General features: G+C 39.9%; 1 protein-coding gene and 1 pseudogene across 1 annotated transcript; one reads left to right on the plus strand and one right to left on the minus strand.

Moving 5' to 3' along the window:
- Nucleotides 1-2,142: 2,142 nt before the first annotated feature.
- Nucleotides 2,143-6,201, minus strand: LOC149844394 (uncharacterized). The gene is made up of 4 exons (XM_089997200.1): nt 4,649-6,201; nt 2,683-2,773; nt 2,533-2,611; nt 2,143-2,414 (listed from the first exon to the last, which is right to left on the minus strand). Exons 1-4 carry the CDS (start codon nt 6,113-6,115, stop codon nt 2,324-2,326), a joined length of 1,728 nt encoding a protein of 575 aa, XP_089853326.1. The 5' UTR covers nt 6,116-6,201; the 3' UTR covers nt 2,143-2,323.
- A 3,829-nt stretch (nt 6,202-10,030) lies between these two features.
- LOC149844395 (peroxidase 3-like) lies at nt 10,031-16,020 on the plus strand (annotated as a pseudogene).
- Nucleotides 16,021-17,096: the final 1,076 nt, after the last annotated feature.

A 17,096-nucleotide genomic window follows, 5' to 3' on the forward strand; every position in this document is an offset into this window, starting at 1 on the left:
TTCAAGAACCAACTTGAACATAAAGCCCAATGTATCCTCAGCAGAGAAGCTTTTGGGTAAATGAAATATAAAATGTAATGACACCCTTATAACGTCTTCTAAAAAAAGGTGATGACACCCTTATAACTAGGGTTGTCAACGGGCCTGATTTACCCGGACCTGACCTGAACCAAAACCTATAGGGTCTGGGTATGGTGATAAATAAGAAAACCTGATTAAGACCCTGGTCCAGATCAAAAGATCCAATTAATACACGGAACCGGGTATAGTTTGTGAAATTTTATATCAGACCCAGACCCAGACCCAACCCGAGTTTTGATTAAGACCTGCAATTTTTTAATGTAAAAATGAAAAAATAATATGGTTTTACCAAGTTTGGTTCATGTAGTTTTACCAGGTATGGTTTTTCTTATAGTGGATTCAATTCAACTCTAGGTCGGAATTCGATACCATACCCGAAAATCTGGTCCAAGTCTGGTTTCACCTGGGTCAGAACCAAACCCGACCCCGTTGACACCCCTACTTATAACATAGTTAAAGTGGTTGTACCAACAACTGGGGGATCCGCTTGTCTGGCAGGAGCAGTTAGTGAGCATCACCTTTTGTTGAGACGTTGCAAGTTTGAACCCCAAATGATATGGTTGTATAACTGGTAGGAGTCTGCTTAACCCCAGCTTTCTCTTTCGAACAAACAAAAAAAAGTGGTTGTACCAAGGGGGGGCTCCACTTGCTTAGTTGAAGCAATGAGTGCACGTCACCTTGTTTGTGAGACGTTGCAGGTTCAAATCCCAATGGTATGGTTGTATAACTGGTGGGGGTCTGCCTAACCCCAGCTTGCCTATCTAAAAAACAATAGTTAAAGTGGTTGAGGTACTATCCGACTCATGGTACAGCAAGATTCCGTGAACTGATATAGGATTGAGACCCTGGAAATCATATCACAGATACTGTGAAGCTTTAGTTTGTTAAGCCTGCCAAGACTCCTACTTAAAGAACGAGCCAAACAGAAAGACCTAACCCATTCTGTGATCACTGCACTATCATTAGATCAAGTTCCAGAACTGGTTTAACAAAAGCTAGGCCATATATTCTAAGAATTGAGCCTTGCTTCTCGGACTGAATCAGAGACCAATGAGTTAACCAAGAAAAAGAAAAGCACTCCACATGGGCATGCAGACCTTAAATCTGTTGCCTGTAGCAGCTCCACCCAAGTGCACAGTCCAGCTCTTCTCTGGTTCTATTACTTGGGGAGCATCGAATCAGCCAGGAATAAACTGATGAGTCTTGCCCACTTCAAGCACAATCTACAATTCAGAAAAGCTATTGAATCAAACTATGAAGAGACAAGGTTGACTCATGTGGAAGCCTAACTAGAAAAGTCTGCAATGAAACATGACTCTAAAGCATAGCTTGCCTTCTGCAGTTGGAAGACTTGAAGTTCCTTACCTGTGGCAGGTGATAGCCACAGGTTAGATCAACGTTGATTACTTAAGAAAGCCTCAGGAGACATGTCTACAACACTTTCCCAACTCTGTCCAACAAAATCATCAGCCTCATTCTTGAATGACAAACATAATAGCAAAAAGATACGAATGGCTAATCCAGCAAACCCAACTGGATCGCACTAATGGCTTCAACTGTGTTGATATGAAATAGCAAATTGTTTTCATCTATAAAAATTAAACAAAGTCGTGTGTGTGTGTGTGTGTGTGTGTGTGTGTGTGTGTGTGTGTGTGTGTGTGTGTGTTTGCATAAGTGTGTACGCGCACGTGCACATGCGCACACACACACACCAACACACATAGAGGTGGCAAAAGAAGTGGAAGCTGGAATTCTTAAACTGTACATATTTTTTCCTACTCAATGGCTTCAGCAGTTCTATTGCCCTACAATTTGTTGCACGCCACAGATCAACTCAAAATGAACAACTCATCCCTTGGCAATCTATTTTGAGAAGATATGAAATTGCATTATTTTGATTTTGAACCTATGATAGCTTGTTTTTGCCTTCTGTTTTTGTGCCCAACTGTTTCTCTCCGTGAAACTCATTTCCCTCAACTTTGCACTAGTGCAAGTAGAACTTCTGAAAGAATCCCGTGTAATATGCAACTCGGCCAGTTCCTCAAACACGGTTTGCAGAACTTTGTGAGAAAAATGGTTCGCTCCAATTTCATGAATAATCTCTATTAGTTACACAACATAAACAAGCGGATATGTATGATGCATGAACAGCATACGAAATTTTCTTGCTCTGAAATTTTCTATATACATGCAAAAATCATATCAACAAACTGCACCTCAAAATTGCATTTTCAGTCATAGCTCAAATGTCCTTTATTATGTTTCTCGACCTCAGGAAAATCATCAACTGTTCATGGTCAGTAACCTCTGCAATATCTCTCAACCACTTATTCCTGAATTGTATAGAAGAAAGAATTTCAACATGAAAAATCCGCACAGAGATGCACACAGTATCAATAAACAGTAACTTAACATTACAGAAAAGAAAACTAACTGGAAGCACATACTCACCTATTTGAAGCCCATAGTAGATCATATGCAATGAGACTGGTGACAGCAACAAAACCTACCATTTCCAAACCTCCATGCCCTAAGAAAGACAAAATCATGTGAATCAGTTATGATGATGAAAAAATTGTTACTGATAAGACAATGATATACCTCCAGTACTTAACATTCCCAAAGCGCCTGCACCCATAGCAATTGCTGGCATAGCTATTTGCAGAGCAGCAGCCTCAGCAGATACTTCCTCCTGTTTCAACAGAGTAAAGACGGTAAAATTTTTAATTCAGGTAATCCTTTATGGTTCTGTGAAAAGATGGCTAGAATGTTGCAATACATCGTGAATTCAAACTTCAAACAATGTAGGTGAAGCCTAGAATCAGCTAGTAAGTCAGAATATAAAGCCTTGATATGATTGCCAACAGTTCACCATAAAGACAGCCAGAATGCCACATTCAAAATAACCAAGAAAGGTCTTTAATTCAAGCAAATGTGCATAGCAACTATGGATGACTGGATACCAGCTTGGGTAACTTGCCATGGATCACCATTAAGAAAGAGAAGATTGGAGTTGTTCCACTAACTATCTCCGAGTCCAGGTTTACACCATTAGGCTAGCACATTGAAAATTTGATAAAGTTCTCTAGCTTTTCAAGACCACTATGTCCATTAGCATTCAATTGATGATCTTTTGAAGGGAAAATGTCATTTTTTGAAGTTTATCTTCCTCTTGCATTATATATATATAATGGAAATTCACAAAATAATTCATCTTCTCCATCTTATTGAAGACAAAGGATCTGATAAGCATAACTAAAATTTTCGCTAGTGACCATCAATATCCAGATTACTGCAAGTTTCATCTTTAGAATGACTTAGCACAGTTTTATCAGGACCTTTTTCTTCCTTCTTTTCATGGTACTCCAGTTCAATTTTTTGAAATTTTTCTTCAACAAGAATAGTTTTACATGACTTAGAATATTCACAACTTATTGACATCTGATCAGGTTTTTTTGAGTGACAGATTTACTCGTGCCAATCTCTAAAAATGACTTACAAATCAAGTGTTAGTTATCCAGATCAGTTCACTTGTTTTAATAACATGGGTTACGTAATCATGTGAGTATGCCTAATGACAAATGTATGCATGAATTGCTATTTTGTTTAATGAATAAGTTATATAAACACAAAGCATGATTGACATTGCATGATATGTCAATTTGAAAGAAAATAGCAATAAGTAATGCTATTGCCCTGATTTGACAGCTAATCATAAAGTCATCGTGCTAACTGAAAACATTCGGATTTGCATTGTTACGTATCTGCACCTATATGCAAATCACTGTAGTTAGCCATTGTTTGGTGATACTCAGATGGCTCTACACACAGGTTCTAGGTTCACTGTTAATTCTTTGGGTTGACTTCATGTCCTTAGTGTTCCAGTGGTTCATTTTAGTCAGATGATTCATAAGACCACCTACTCAAGTCAACATCATAATTTGTCAGCAACTATGGTATGTGTCACACATTCAACAACATAGTAATATGATAGTCGCATCTTGGATATGCATCATAGTTTACAGTCTGCATATTTCATATTGCATGATAATATCAACATGAAAGCCCACATAATAAATGATATCAATTCACAATAAAAGGCAGAGATCCTTTACAGGTAATTGAATCTACTTAGGCCTTAGATCATTATTTATCCCACACCTTTAACTAACAGGCCTGGGTATAGTCACTTGGGGCCTGGCACCTTAACAACTTAATGCACTGACTCTAGGTCGACTCAAATCTACCCATCCAAGTGACTTGGCTATTCCTGAATCCTAGAATCCTCTTGTTCTTATTCTTGATCAAATGAATACATTCAGTAAGGATTTTGGGGACTCCCTTGAGTCTTTTTCTGGTAACCCATATCATTGAGTCTACGCAAATCCATCATAGGCATCAAAAGCGTTGGATGAAGTTGCCTGACATCTAAACATCAAATGATTTTCCAACAGTTTAATGGTTAATCATCAAGGAGAGGAAGGCATAAATTCAAGAAATTCAGGATGCAGAACTTTCCGCTATGACCAAAGATAGAAAAAGGATAAAAGTAAAGGTGAAAATCAACCTGTTCCTCAATTGTGGCATTCTCAAAGCCGAACTCCGAATGGATGGATGTCACTGGCACATAGTTCCTACTCGAATCATTCAGCATTGTCACTGATTCACTCTCATCATCTTCTGCAGTGGGATAATCTGTTAATTCACAATCAACTTCAACCACTTTGTCGCTCTGTTCGGTTTCCTCTTCCATCAACTGATGGTGGTTTTCTGTCACAATGGCAACCTTTCCCCTATCTCCACAAGTTAATTCTGGCTCCTCATAGAGAGAGTTTGTCGATTCGGGATAATTTTCAGTGAACCCTTTGTTTTCCTCTCTTTCATCATCCAACAATTGAAGATCAATTTCTTTCATGCTATCGTTGCCATGTACTTCCACGTTGCCAGAAACTGCTTCCCACCCTTCATAGGGAGAAGTGGGCAATCCCTCACTAACTTCGGTCACTTTGTTACTTTCTTCCCTTTCCTGTCCAACCAATTGATTGTGAATTTCATTCACATTGTCATCTGTATCCATCTTAGTATCACTAGAAATCTTTAGTGATTCCTCCAAGCGAGAATCATTTAATTCGTTGTTAATTGCTGTCACTTCTTGGCTTTCCTCCGTTTCTTCATCGTTCAATAGATGATGAATTTCTGCCACATTGTCATTTCCAGCCATTTCTATATCACCAGAAGTAGTTTTTGATGCACCATGCTGGAAATCTGTCAATTCTGAATCGATTTCAACCACACTCTTGCTCTCATCGCTTACCTCGTCAAACGATCGACGACGAACTCCCATCACATTGCAAATTCCATCCATATCAGCACCCCCAGAAACAATTTTGGATCCATTCTCAACAATTTCGCATTGCAATGCCTTCTGGACAGAAGAAGAATACTTGAATGAATCGCTAAACCCTAAACCCTGAAACTTCAAACCCTGGACGAAAGCATTCGAGGGATCGATTAACGAAGAAACGACCGAATCCAGCCTGGACCTCCCAATTGAGTGAAGAACTCTGTCAATATCTCCCTCACACATTTCCCCACTCGAAAACTTAACCCCAGCCCCAGAAACCCCAAGCAGAGGCTCAGCAGAAACCGCCGGATCGTCTGATCTCAATCGAACGCCTCCATTGCCATCGGCGACGATCTTCCTGTCCGAAATGCACTTTTTTCGCACTAATTTCAAGATAAAAGCCAATGCAGCGAAGATCGACGATACAAAGAGGGCGACCGCCAGGGCATTACTGGAAAAACTCGGCGGGCGGTTGAAAATTCTCACGGGAAACGATACGGACGAGAGATTCTCTGGCCGGGAAATGGCGGATGTCCGAGCGATCCTCTTCTTCGTCGTGCGATCGATCCGCAGAAGGGAACGTCGAGAGAGAGAAGGGTTCCTCGCCAGGATTTCTCCAGAATTAGGGAATGCAGAGAGGGAGAAGAAGAGAGGAGGAGAGTGAGGAGAGGCGACGACGAAGGGCGCCATCCGATATCCGGAAATTCGAAAATCGGGGAAAAAAATCTTCGAGATTTTGCTCGGCCGTTGCGAGCGGAGCTCCGATTTGCATAGTGCGACCGAGAAGGAGATGGCGGCGATGTTAAAATTAGGCAAATGCCCCTTAGTTCGCGCCAATAGTGCGCTGGAGAGATTCGGGTCGACTCCGGTAGGCGGCGAATCGATGAAGATTTAGATATGGACTTAAAAAGTACCCGGATCCGTTTTATATGGAAGTAGAGAAGCTTAAATCAAATAAAATTAAAAACAATATGCTTTAAAAGTCGATAACTTACATGGGTCAGTGTATCATTTTCCTTAGTTTAAATTGGTTGGTATGCACAAATCATGCAATATCAGTTTGAATATGAGCAGGTATATAAATCATATAAATGAATGAACCATGTTAAGAGCAAAGTATATCCCGACCTATCAATGATCGAGCTCAAGTTTACCGAGTACACATGTATTTCTAAAAATAAGTTATTAACATAAACAATTATAAACATGAACTGATTGGATGGATTTAGATGAATGTGGTCATAGATATGGTTTGATTTAATTATATGTCTCCATTTATGAGGGTGTGGATCAACACCAACATACATTCAGCCCTTCATCATAGTGGTTCTCGACCCAGAACCGTTTGAAGCTCGGCCCATAAGGCTTTGAGCATTACCCAGCCCGGAAAAGACCTAGCTCATTTAGTAATGGGTCAGGCTTAGGCCCAGTTCTTAATGCGATCGGGGTTCCCATTGTCCCAATGGACCAATGTTCAATGGGTTGGTTCCGCTCGACCCAAATCCATGAACTTCAAATTTTTCTTGGATGTTGAACATGCTCTTGGCCAAAATATTGCATGATTTCAAGAAATTAGGCAAGCTTAATACGTGTGTCTCCAGGGAAAGATCGATATATCTGGTGTGGGTTCATGTATATAATTTTTATCTCATCAGGTTCAACTTCATACTGGGTCAGGTATAAACAAGGTTGGCCCTTGATGGGTCCGGCTGACATAGGTTAGTGTGTGGATTGATCAAGTCTATAATGACTTGGGCCAGAAGGTGTGGATCTCAAACTGTATGAGAGGACTGGACTTGGCTAGGAAATCTCACAAATCTAAGATTAACTAGTGCATGTGAATTTAGGATATTAATCATAATGTTTTTTTCTCCAGGTGATTTCACAAAATTAGGAGTATGGGTGGGGTTCATATCAGGTCTTGCTTGGCTTCGATATGGATCAGTATGGACTGACTACATTCAAATATGAATCAGCTATTGGATTCATGTCTGGTCAGTATTTGGAATATATTGTGAAGAACCAATTGGGTCAGGCAAAGAAGCAGATGTGATACAAGCTGACTGGAGTCTTAAAATTACATATCCAAGAAGCAGATCACGGACCATTTTTTAAGCAGGTCTGTAGTCTAAATTGGATCTGGCCACTGGGTACATTAAAATCATGCATTGTCAGGTTAACTGGTTTGGTTCTCAGTGAAGATCCGATCTACCAGACCCAGTTAACACCACTAGTTCCCACATTAAAGTGGGTCTAAAATATGGGTATTCAAACAACCCTTGCATTCACCACTGGAGCAATCTAACAACTAAGGTCATGATTTATGTTATGGAAGACCTTGTGCATGATCAAACAACGCAGTGTTGTTTGCAACAGTATAAGAAATTTTACACCCGCCCGGGTCACCCGTGTGGCAGCGGTCCTTGAGAGAAGGTGCTGACCCCTTCGTCCCAGGTTCGACTCTCATTGGGTGTGCAGGTGCTTTTAACTGGTGGGTTCTGTAAGGGCTGGGGTGTCAATGACCCCACCCCGGGTTTACCTCGCAGTGGGACAGGCCTAAAAGTGACCAGGTTCTCGACAAGGGTTCCTTGTCATTTAGAAAAAACAGTATAAGAAATGTTGCTAATTTATAACTCCTATACAGAGTTCTTAATAAGGTGCTCTTTTGCAAGTTTTTGTGCTATTAATTTTTGTCTAGACATATCAATGGTTTAGGAAGCAATTAAGGACATAACTTGATGCCAGTGATGCACACTACAGTGGAACAGGTTTTACCAAGAAACTTGTGTCCAGGGTCTTCCTTAGTTCTACCCTTTATCTGTTTTATTAGCCTAAAAGGCCTACATCAATCACCAACAAGGAAAATAAATCAATAGAGTCCAATTTTAAGATATTGCATTTTTCCACAACCAATATTAGCAACATCCAGGCATTTTATGTCCAAGAGTATGTCCAGATACTACCAAAATTTCACAATTCTCTAGATGTAATGGCTTATCCAGCAATTTCTGGAATTTTGTGTTATGCTGTGGGTCAACCAAAGTCCTTTATCTTTAAGATAAAGACAACCAACACCAACACCATCGAGGAATCTGACTCTTGATTTGGCATCAATGTGCTTTTTCCCCTTTACCAAAGTCTTCAAAGTTCAAACTAATATTAAAAGGCAGACAACTCTCACTCAACCAACATATATGTCAAAATCATCTTTGTGTTGTACACAGTAAGATTATTAAAATAGGAAGTGCAACTGTAAAAATAAAGAAACACTTCATGAAAATGGTTAGATATGTAGCAACTCCTTCACGTGGAGATTCTTCACACCATCTTCATGTTGAGATGTTCAATGTTAATGTCAATATGTTTGCAGCTGGAAAGAGAATTTTTAATTACATTATTTTTAACTTGCCTATTATGTATCTTAGTTTGCTGTTACAAGTGAAGCACCTCTCTTCAGGTGCTTGGGCTCCAACATTTCATAAAGTGAAGCGCAAATTGCTTTCGTAGCAGTCATCTTATCTCTCCAGCGTTGATCGTCTAACCTTAGTCAGACATGTTATTTCAACTATTTCAGAATTTTTCATGTCTATATTTGTGATGTCTGTGAGAATAAAGAAGCAGCTGACGCGCTTGCTGGCAGACTTTTTATGGTCTGGGTGTCAACTCAAGGGTAAGCGTCACTTGATTGGTTGGCGTTTGGTGGTCTTACCTTAGTGTATGGCTGGTTTAGGCATTCCTGCGTCCAGACTGCGAAGCATTGTTCTTGTCGCCAAGCAATGTTGGATGGCCCACCAACCGGATAACCCTTGTGCTAGTTTGCTTCTTGCTAAATATGGGGATTCAACTCTTATCCAAGTTCGTCTGGGAACCCAAGGTTTGGCGCTCTCGCACTTGCATAAATCGTGGTTGAGGGCTTTAGCTTGCTTTAGAGACCATTTTGAGGACTCTAGAAATTTTGGTCAGTGGTTGCAGTGGGTGTTGGCACCAAGCGGAGAGTTTCTCACAAAAAAGTTTATAGATCGTTGCTACCGCCGGGGGCTGATTGGTTGCCTGAGGATGTGCTTTGGGTGAAGGGTCCTTCTCCCCGTTCTCGAGTTCTGACTTGGTTAATTTTACACGATAGAATCCAGACCCACAGTAATTTAAAGAAGTAGGGCATTCAACTCCCGAGTTGGTGTGTGCTTTGTCAAGCTGCAGAAGAATCTATGTTTCACTTGTTCTGATCTTGCCCAATATTTGTGGAAATCTTTAGCAGGGCCTGGAGGCATCCGAAAGTATTTGTTAAGGAGGAGTCCTTTGCGCTAGATCTGATCTTGGGGCCGGTTTGTATTAGGCGCAGCAAGAGGTGGAGGTTCATCTGGCGGACGTGGTTGCTTACTTCTTGGTGGTTTGTTTGGATGGCGCGAAACGATGCTCATTCTCGTCATATTCCAGTTAACATTCAAAACCTGGTGCATAAAATCTTGGTAGATGTTTATGCGATCTTGCGTATGCATCTTAGTGATCTTTCACTCCCTCCTGGTGATGCTACCTATCCTTTGTCGCAATCTAGGCAATCGGCTCCGGCGTGAGCTCATTTTATCTGTCTGATGTTCTTTTCTCTTGTGCTTTCTTTATTTGTTTTGGCTTTTGCTCTTGTTCAGTTCATAGGTTCAACATTTTGTTGATCTTCATGAGTGGTAATGTTGAATTACTTTCGGCTCTCTCCTCTTCTTTTTCTAAAGATTTGAAAATGTAGCCGTTAGGGAGGTAGGTTTCCCAAGCCACAACCAAATGGTCAGATAAATTTAAAAAAAAAAAGTAAAAGTAAAAAAACTGCACTCCTGATGCCAATCATATTCCACTTTCAACAGAGAAACCCATAGGTCAGTGAGTAACAACATTGCTCTCTCTCTCTCCTAAGCACCATTTGGCTATTTACAGTTCCCTGTTTGTTTAAAAGTTTTTCATATTTTTCTTTATTTTAAGTAAAATTGAATAGGAACAAGCAGACATGATTTATTTTGTCTTTTTTTTTTTTTTAGTCAAGCTGGGGTTAGGCAGACCCTTACCAGTTATACAACGACGATACCTTTGGGATTTGAACTTGCAACTTGCCGACAATTGACCATCTACGCTTTGTTTTCTCAACACGTTGATGCTCGTTCACCTCCTCATGGACCGCCCACAAATTTTTTACCGTTAACTTTGGGGACCGGCCTTGTCTTCCGTAGCTAATCACTTTTTAAATTTAGAATATCTTGTCGTTAAAGAGGACAAACTGAAGTCAACTTTAGTCCTTGCAGAACTTTAATTTATAATTACACAAAACTAGCCGTTGTAACTGTAAAAATTATCCCCTACACCCTAAACCCTAAACTCTAAATCTTAATTCTTTAAATGGCATGACCCCTAAAGTTCAGCAATGTCAGTAGCCTGAGTGATAAGAGTACCTCTCGTTTTACATTTAGCTTTGGAAGCCTTGCCGCAGAAAATGCACACTTCAAGTATCCCACTCTTGACATCCTTAACTTGAAAGCCTTAAATCAGACCCACCTAACAAGATGTGCGGAGCCCCTGTGGGCCAAATGGATGTCCTTTGTTTATCAATGCTAGTTCTGGTGAAGAGTAATTGACAATCAGTGTATTGGTGCACAAGCACCTAACTAAGGGCATTTCTTCTCCTTTTGACTTTTTTTGAGTAGGTTTATTTCACCAAATATGAGCTTAGCTGAATCATTCAGTATGTAATGCTGTGACGGGTGAACGGAAGGCAATATATATATATATATATATATATATATATATATATATATATATATATATAGATAGATAGAGAGAGAGAGAGAGAGAGAAAAGAAACTGGAATATGTAAACTAGCAAAATATATAGACTGAATTTTCATAGGTTTTTTCGCAAATCTAACCTTGCAGATGCATTTGTGTGGTCCATTTGCTTGTTATCAACTATTGGATCATCATAATTGGATCAAAAAATGTGATTTTTTTATGCTTGCATATTTACAAAAATTTTAAGCAGTTAATTTTCAAGTTTTAAAAGATCTTTCTTATACATCGTCATCGGATGATCAAAGAGTCTGTTTCTATAAAATCATGCATCTAGATCGCATCTGTACTGTGAAATTTTAGAAAAAAAAAATATGAAAAACTTGGTGCTTACAGGTTTACATATTTCACTACAAGAAAAATGCTAATTAGGGACGAAAATTTGTGATGAATTTTTTTCATCACAAATTTGTGACGGATTAGCGAAAAAAAACTATTTGTCGCTAACATTCAAAATATTTGCAAAATTAGCGACGAAAATATCTTCGTCGCTAATTAGCGATGGATTAGCGACAACATTTTTTTGTCGCCAAAACACTAAAAAAATGCTAATTAGCGACGGAATTAGCGAGAGAATTTTTTCGTCCCTAATCCGTCGCTAATTAGCGACGGATTAGGGACAAAAAATTCTCTTGCTAATTCCGTCGCTAATTTTCGATTTAAAATGTCTCACCTGAGGCACGAAATTTTCCCTCCTCCCGTTCAAAAGTTTTCCTTCCTCCATTTCACCCCCCCCCGTTCGATTTAAATCGTCCCCACAGCGGCCTCTCGCACCACGGAGGGAAGTTGGAAGAGGGCGTTGAGTCGGCTGAACCACGATGTGGGCAGGAGCAGGGTGGGCCGCTACTTCAAGCTCGAGGAGCGCAGGTCCAGCTTCACCACTGAGATCAGGGCGGGGACGACCACGTTCCTCACCATGGCCAACATCATCGCCGTTAATGCCAGCATCCTTACCGACTCCGGCGGGCCCTGCTCTGTGTCAGATTGCGTGCCGCTCTGCAGCGATCCCTCCATCCTCGTCTCCTCCTGCTCGGGCACCAACGACACCTTCATCCTCCGCGTCATCGTCCAACCTGACGCCTCCTGCAAGTTCTCCTCCGTCAACCCGCCTGCCTTGACCGCTCCTCCTGGCGGTGCCCCTCGCTAGTCTCCACCGTCGGATCCCGTCTCTACTATGACCCATTCTTCCGCCGTGACTGGCTCGCTGCGGAAGAGCATCCCGATGCCGGAACGCGCCGGTTCTGTGCAAAAAAAATGCTCATTGCCAGAGAACGCGCCGGCAACGAGCATTTTTTTTAATTTTTTTTTTTAATTTAACGATGAATTAGCGACGGATATTATCCATCGCTAATTTAAAATAGCGATGGATCATGTTTGTCGCTAATCCGTCGTAAATTAGCGACGGATAAGTTCTGGCACTACTTAGCGTCGAAAAAATTGCGATGGAAGTTATCCATCGCTAATCTGATGCTAATCCATCGCTAAACAGTTTAGCGGCGGATTAGCGTCGAATTAGCGACGGATTTAGGTCGTCGCTAATCCACAAGTTTCTTGTAGTGTATATATATATTGTTGACATTTCTATGATGAAGAACTCTCACCAAGAATGAGTCACTTTATAGACAGCGACACAAACCCCAGGTGGGACCCATGACCACCTGCCTTACGTGGCCCACCTTCGAAAGCTGGAATTTGTTCTACTTGAAGGCATATGTACCTAACAATTGACTTGAGTAGTTAGCATCTAAAAGTCGTTTAAGTGGCCTCGTGGCTTAACATATAATTTACTCGGTGTTTTGTGGGCAGCAATTCTTGTTCTTCAGTCGGTCAACTTAACCCCATTAAAAAAGTCCTTTAGTAGTTTATTCACGAATCATCTAAATTTATGTTTGGCCCTTTTGACAAAGAAAAAATGCCATGTTTGTATAAAATTGTATCTGTACAATGTACTTGTATTTGCGTATGATACATGTATTACCAAATTTCTTATAGTTTTGAAAAAAATGGACAAAATATACATCATCCCTACACTGCTTACATTCGATAGTTCAGACCCGAATGTAGTATATTAATTCAACATTAATGTCTGTGAATTCCAGCCATCGACTAACATAAAAATATGGTCTCTTCAGCATTCAAGGCTCCAACTGGTTTCGCTTTAAGTGAGAAACTTCACGTACAAATTCAATGATATGTAGCAACCTTCCTGTTTCTATCAAGCGGAAAAAAAGGATGCATTTTTGCCAAAAATGATCAAAATTTAGGCTCCGTTGGGTGATGGTCCAAGGATGGGGTTCATACCAATATAATGTTTTCAGTATCGGTATAGGCACCTAAAACTGTGATTTTTGGAAGGTCCTGACAGTGACCTAACGAAAAAGGGTCTATATATATAATATATATAGACAGAGAGAGACTCTTAGAAGAAAATCTCGTGTATTATCCTATTTTTCTTAGATAAGTGGTTCCCGGACATGAAAACAGAGCTTACATTTTAACATGTAAGTCCTTTCTTAATGTGCCAAAGCAAATAGGCAGTATCTTCTTCAAGCCTAGCTGTTTCCCACTGAATGCATCCATATATCTTTCATTCGACATGCAAAACCTTTTAACTCAACATTTAACACCCTTACATATAACACATGCATAAAAAATATACCAACATATACTCATATACACCTTGTATAAACTTGCACGTGGATTCATGCATAATATCTGCGAATTCTCAGACAAAGTTACTGTACACACGGAAGCAGAGGAGCAATAAGAACAACCATGTCCACTATTAGACAAGTTGTAAAGATATATAAGAGGGAAAAGTTGAGGAAATGCTTAAAAGTTTACAGGGAAGCAAAGCCCACACAGTGGCCTAATAGAAAAATAATATTGGAGTTGGTGAGCTAAAATTGATATAAAAATCCCCAACAGACAGGCATACCTCCCCATCTGAAGTTACTGTTTACTTGTCATAAACAAATATGATTCATCATTTATCAAAAAAGATTCTCTGACCTGCTAATCAATGACCAAAGTTTTCAGTCCCACTTATGCTGTAGTGAAACCACTAAACTGCACGATTCCTGCTCTCTCACTTCCGCATGACATGTTTTAAATATTATAAAGAGGAAACTTTTAAGCAGATGGAATATTGAAAGCACAAGGGTGGCTTTCATGAATAGAAAAAAATCACCTCTTAATATGATTGAACATCTATAAATAGAGGGTGCCTTGAGCTGTCTATTCACACTTCAAAGCTCATTTGAATTGTTAAGAGTTTTGCTCAACTGAGTGTGGGGGGAAGAGAATATGAGAAATATGGGATGTCTAGCTCTTCTTGGCTTTGCTCTTTTCGGCCTGCTTGGTGTCTCTCAGGCTCAACTTAAAGTTGGGTTCTATGACCAAGTCTGCCCACAAGCCGAGAGCATAATTGAAGGGTTTGTGAAGGAACACATTCCAAATGCACCCTCTTTAGCAGCTGCATTGCTTAGATTGAATTTCCATGACTGTTTTGTGAGGGTCAGTAAAAGTTGGCCTGCTTTTTCTTTTAGTTGTTTTTTCCAAATTCGGCTTTCAGTGTCCAAGTTGTTGCCAAGTGTCTCTCAAGCCTCTTTTCATGAAAATAAAAAAATTGGACAGACTGTTGTTAAGTCTCTTCTCTGGTCACAGGTTTCATGGATTTCTTCTGATCTTTCTGATAGCAATATATATAAATGACTTGGTTATGTTTCTGCCGTGAGGAACATGGGAAAGCCTGGTCCAAGTTCCTCATGTGGCAGCTCTTTAGTTAGCTGCTGACTCAAGAAACATGGATTTTCTTAGGGCTGTGATGCATCTTTGTTGCTGAATTCCACCAAAAATAACACCGCAGAGAAGGATGCCGCGCCAAATATGAGTCTGTGAGGTTTTGATTTCATTGACGGAGTGAAGAGCTTGGTAGAAGCAGTGTGTCCAGGAGTCGTCTAGTTTGCAGAGATTGTTTCATTAGTATCAAGAGATGCAGTTGGTGTTATAGTAAGACTACCTGAACACAATTACCAAGAATCAAGATTTTTGCTTATTAGTTCTTTATTGAGCTAAACACACTGGAACTCTTTTGTCACAGGGAGGTCCTTACTGGACAGTACCCACAGGCCGCAGGGATGGAATTGTTTCATTAGCTTCTGAGGCATTAAGCAACATTCCTCCACCAACATTCAATTTTACTTCTCTGAAAGCTAATTTTGCAAACAAGAGTCTTGATGTGAAGGACTTAGTTATATTGTCAGGTGAATCTTCATCAACACCTGTTAAATTTATTTGTTAATCTGAATTGTTATAATGTTAGTACTTATGCAAAATTTTCCTCTGTTTCTTGCAGGAGCACACACGATCCGCATTACTCACTGCAACTTTGTCTCAAACAGGCTCTACAACTTCACAGGAAAAGGTGATCAAGACCCAGCTCTAGACAAATATTATGCCGCAAATCTGAAGCAGTACAAGTGCAAGACTCCTGCAGATAACAACACCATTCTAGAAATGGATCCTGGGAGTTTCCGAACCTTCGACACCCATTATTACACTAATGTGGTTAGGAGAAGAGGTCTGTTCACATCCGATTCTTCCCTGCTTACAGACAGCGCCACAAAGTCCTATATTGATGGAATACTCAGTGGCTCCATAAATTTCTACAAGGAGTTTACTTTGTCAATGGAGAAGATGATTCAGATTGAAGTGAAGACTGGAACTGCTGGTCAGATAAGGAAGGTTTGCAGTGTGGTGAACAGCTAAGAAGCGGGGGGCTTACATTGCTCCAGTCCTCGTGAGCACCGATCATGTGTGAAGTCATTTGAATTATTTCATTTGGTTTGTGTCTGCTTTGAAGTATGTCAGAATAATCTCCTATTAATGTGAATAAAATCCTATTATTTGATTTGCAGAATTACTTGCAACTGCTTGTATTGGAATATCAATGAAGTATCTTCAAAAAGAAAATAGTCTCTCAAAAAAGCAATATCAATGAACTATGCAGTTTAAAAGCAACAGTAAACTGCTATTCACGAAACAATTAAAAATTTGCATTTTGGCTGTTTCATTCTCAATAGCAATAACCAATTTTTTTCTGATTATACAGAAAAGATCCGTAAATACTTCTGATTCGCTGCCCAGCAATTACATCTGCTCTCCGGTCTATGTCCCGATATTCCACAAATTTATCTTCGCCTGCTTGAAATCATTTCTGAAAAAACATTGGATTATTGGCATAAGGTGATGCTTGTCTACTTATATCAGTGAACCTGAATTGTTGATCTCAGTGAAGAAATGACTTCCCACTCAGCACACCTTGATAAAATGAGTTATACAGAGTAAATGGTGCACTTGATACCTGATTCAAGAAAACTTTTGGATCGGTTGTAAGGTTAGTCACTGGAATTAGAGACTTGGGGCAGCTTTTTGGTAAGGCTTGCAAGCAGGGTAGACTGGTAGAGTCCACTGTTGGATCAGGAAGACCGGTTCCTTGGAAATTATACAGTCGGTCAATGGAGTGACTGAAACCAATGGCATGAACACCTACATTTGCATCAGAAAGCAACACCTATGATTAGTTTATATAACCATAACCTCAACCTGTTTAAATTTATATATACATTATCTTCTTAGTTGCTTCCTTTCTGTTTCTTAAAGAAAATTTTCTGCGTTTTTTCATTATAGCCATACATGTTGAGTTCATTTTATACAATGGCATTGTTATGATCAAACTTAATCCATGAGAAACGAGTCTGTAATAGAATGTATGTACAAAAAGAAATGCAGCAAGTATAACATTTAATATGGAAGCTCTCTTCGGATGGGAGTTTTTCGGTTAA

This window comes from Nuphar pumila, chromosome 2 (assembly GCF_984573655.1).
Source record: "Nuphar pumila chromosome 2, dmNupPumi1.hap1.1, whole genome shotgun sequence".
NCBI lineage: Eukaryota > Viridiplantae > Streptophyta > Magnoliopsida > Nymphaeales > Nymphaeaceae > Nuphar > Nuphar pumila.

Bases quoted from the DNA above. Each gene is read 5' to 3' on its own strand.
- LOC149844394 (XM_089997200.1), bottom strand. From the start codon at position 6,115: ATGGCGCCCTTCGTCGTCGCCTCTCCTCACTCTCCTCCTCTCTTCTTC. The intron at 2,612-2,682 runs GTATATCATTGT...TGTCTTTCTTAG, and splicing joins GGGAATGTTAAGTACTGGAG to GGCATGGAGGTTTGGAAATG. The intron at 2,415-2,532 runs GTGAGTATGTGC...TATACAATTCAG, and splicing joins CTACTATGGGCTTCAAATAG to GAATAAGTGGTTGAGAGATA.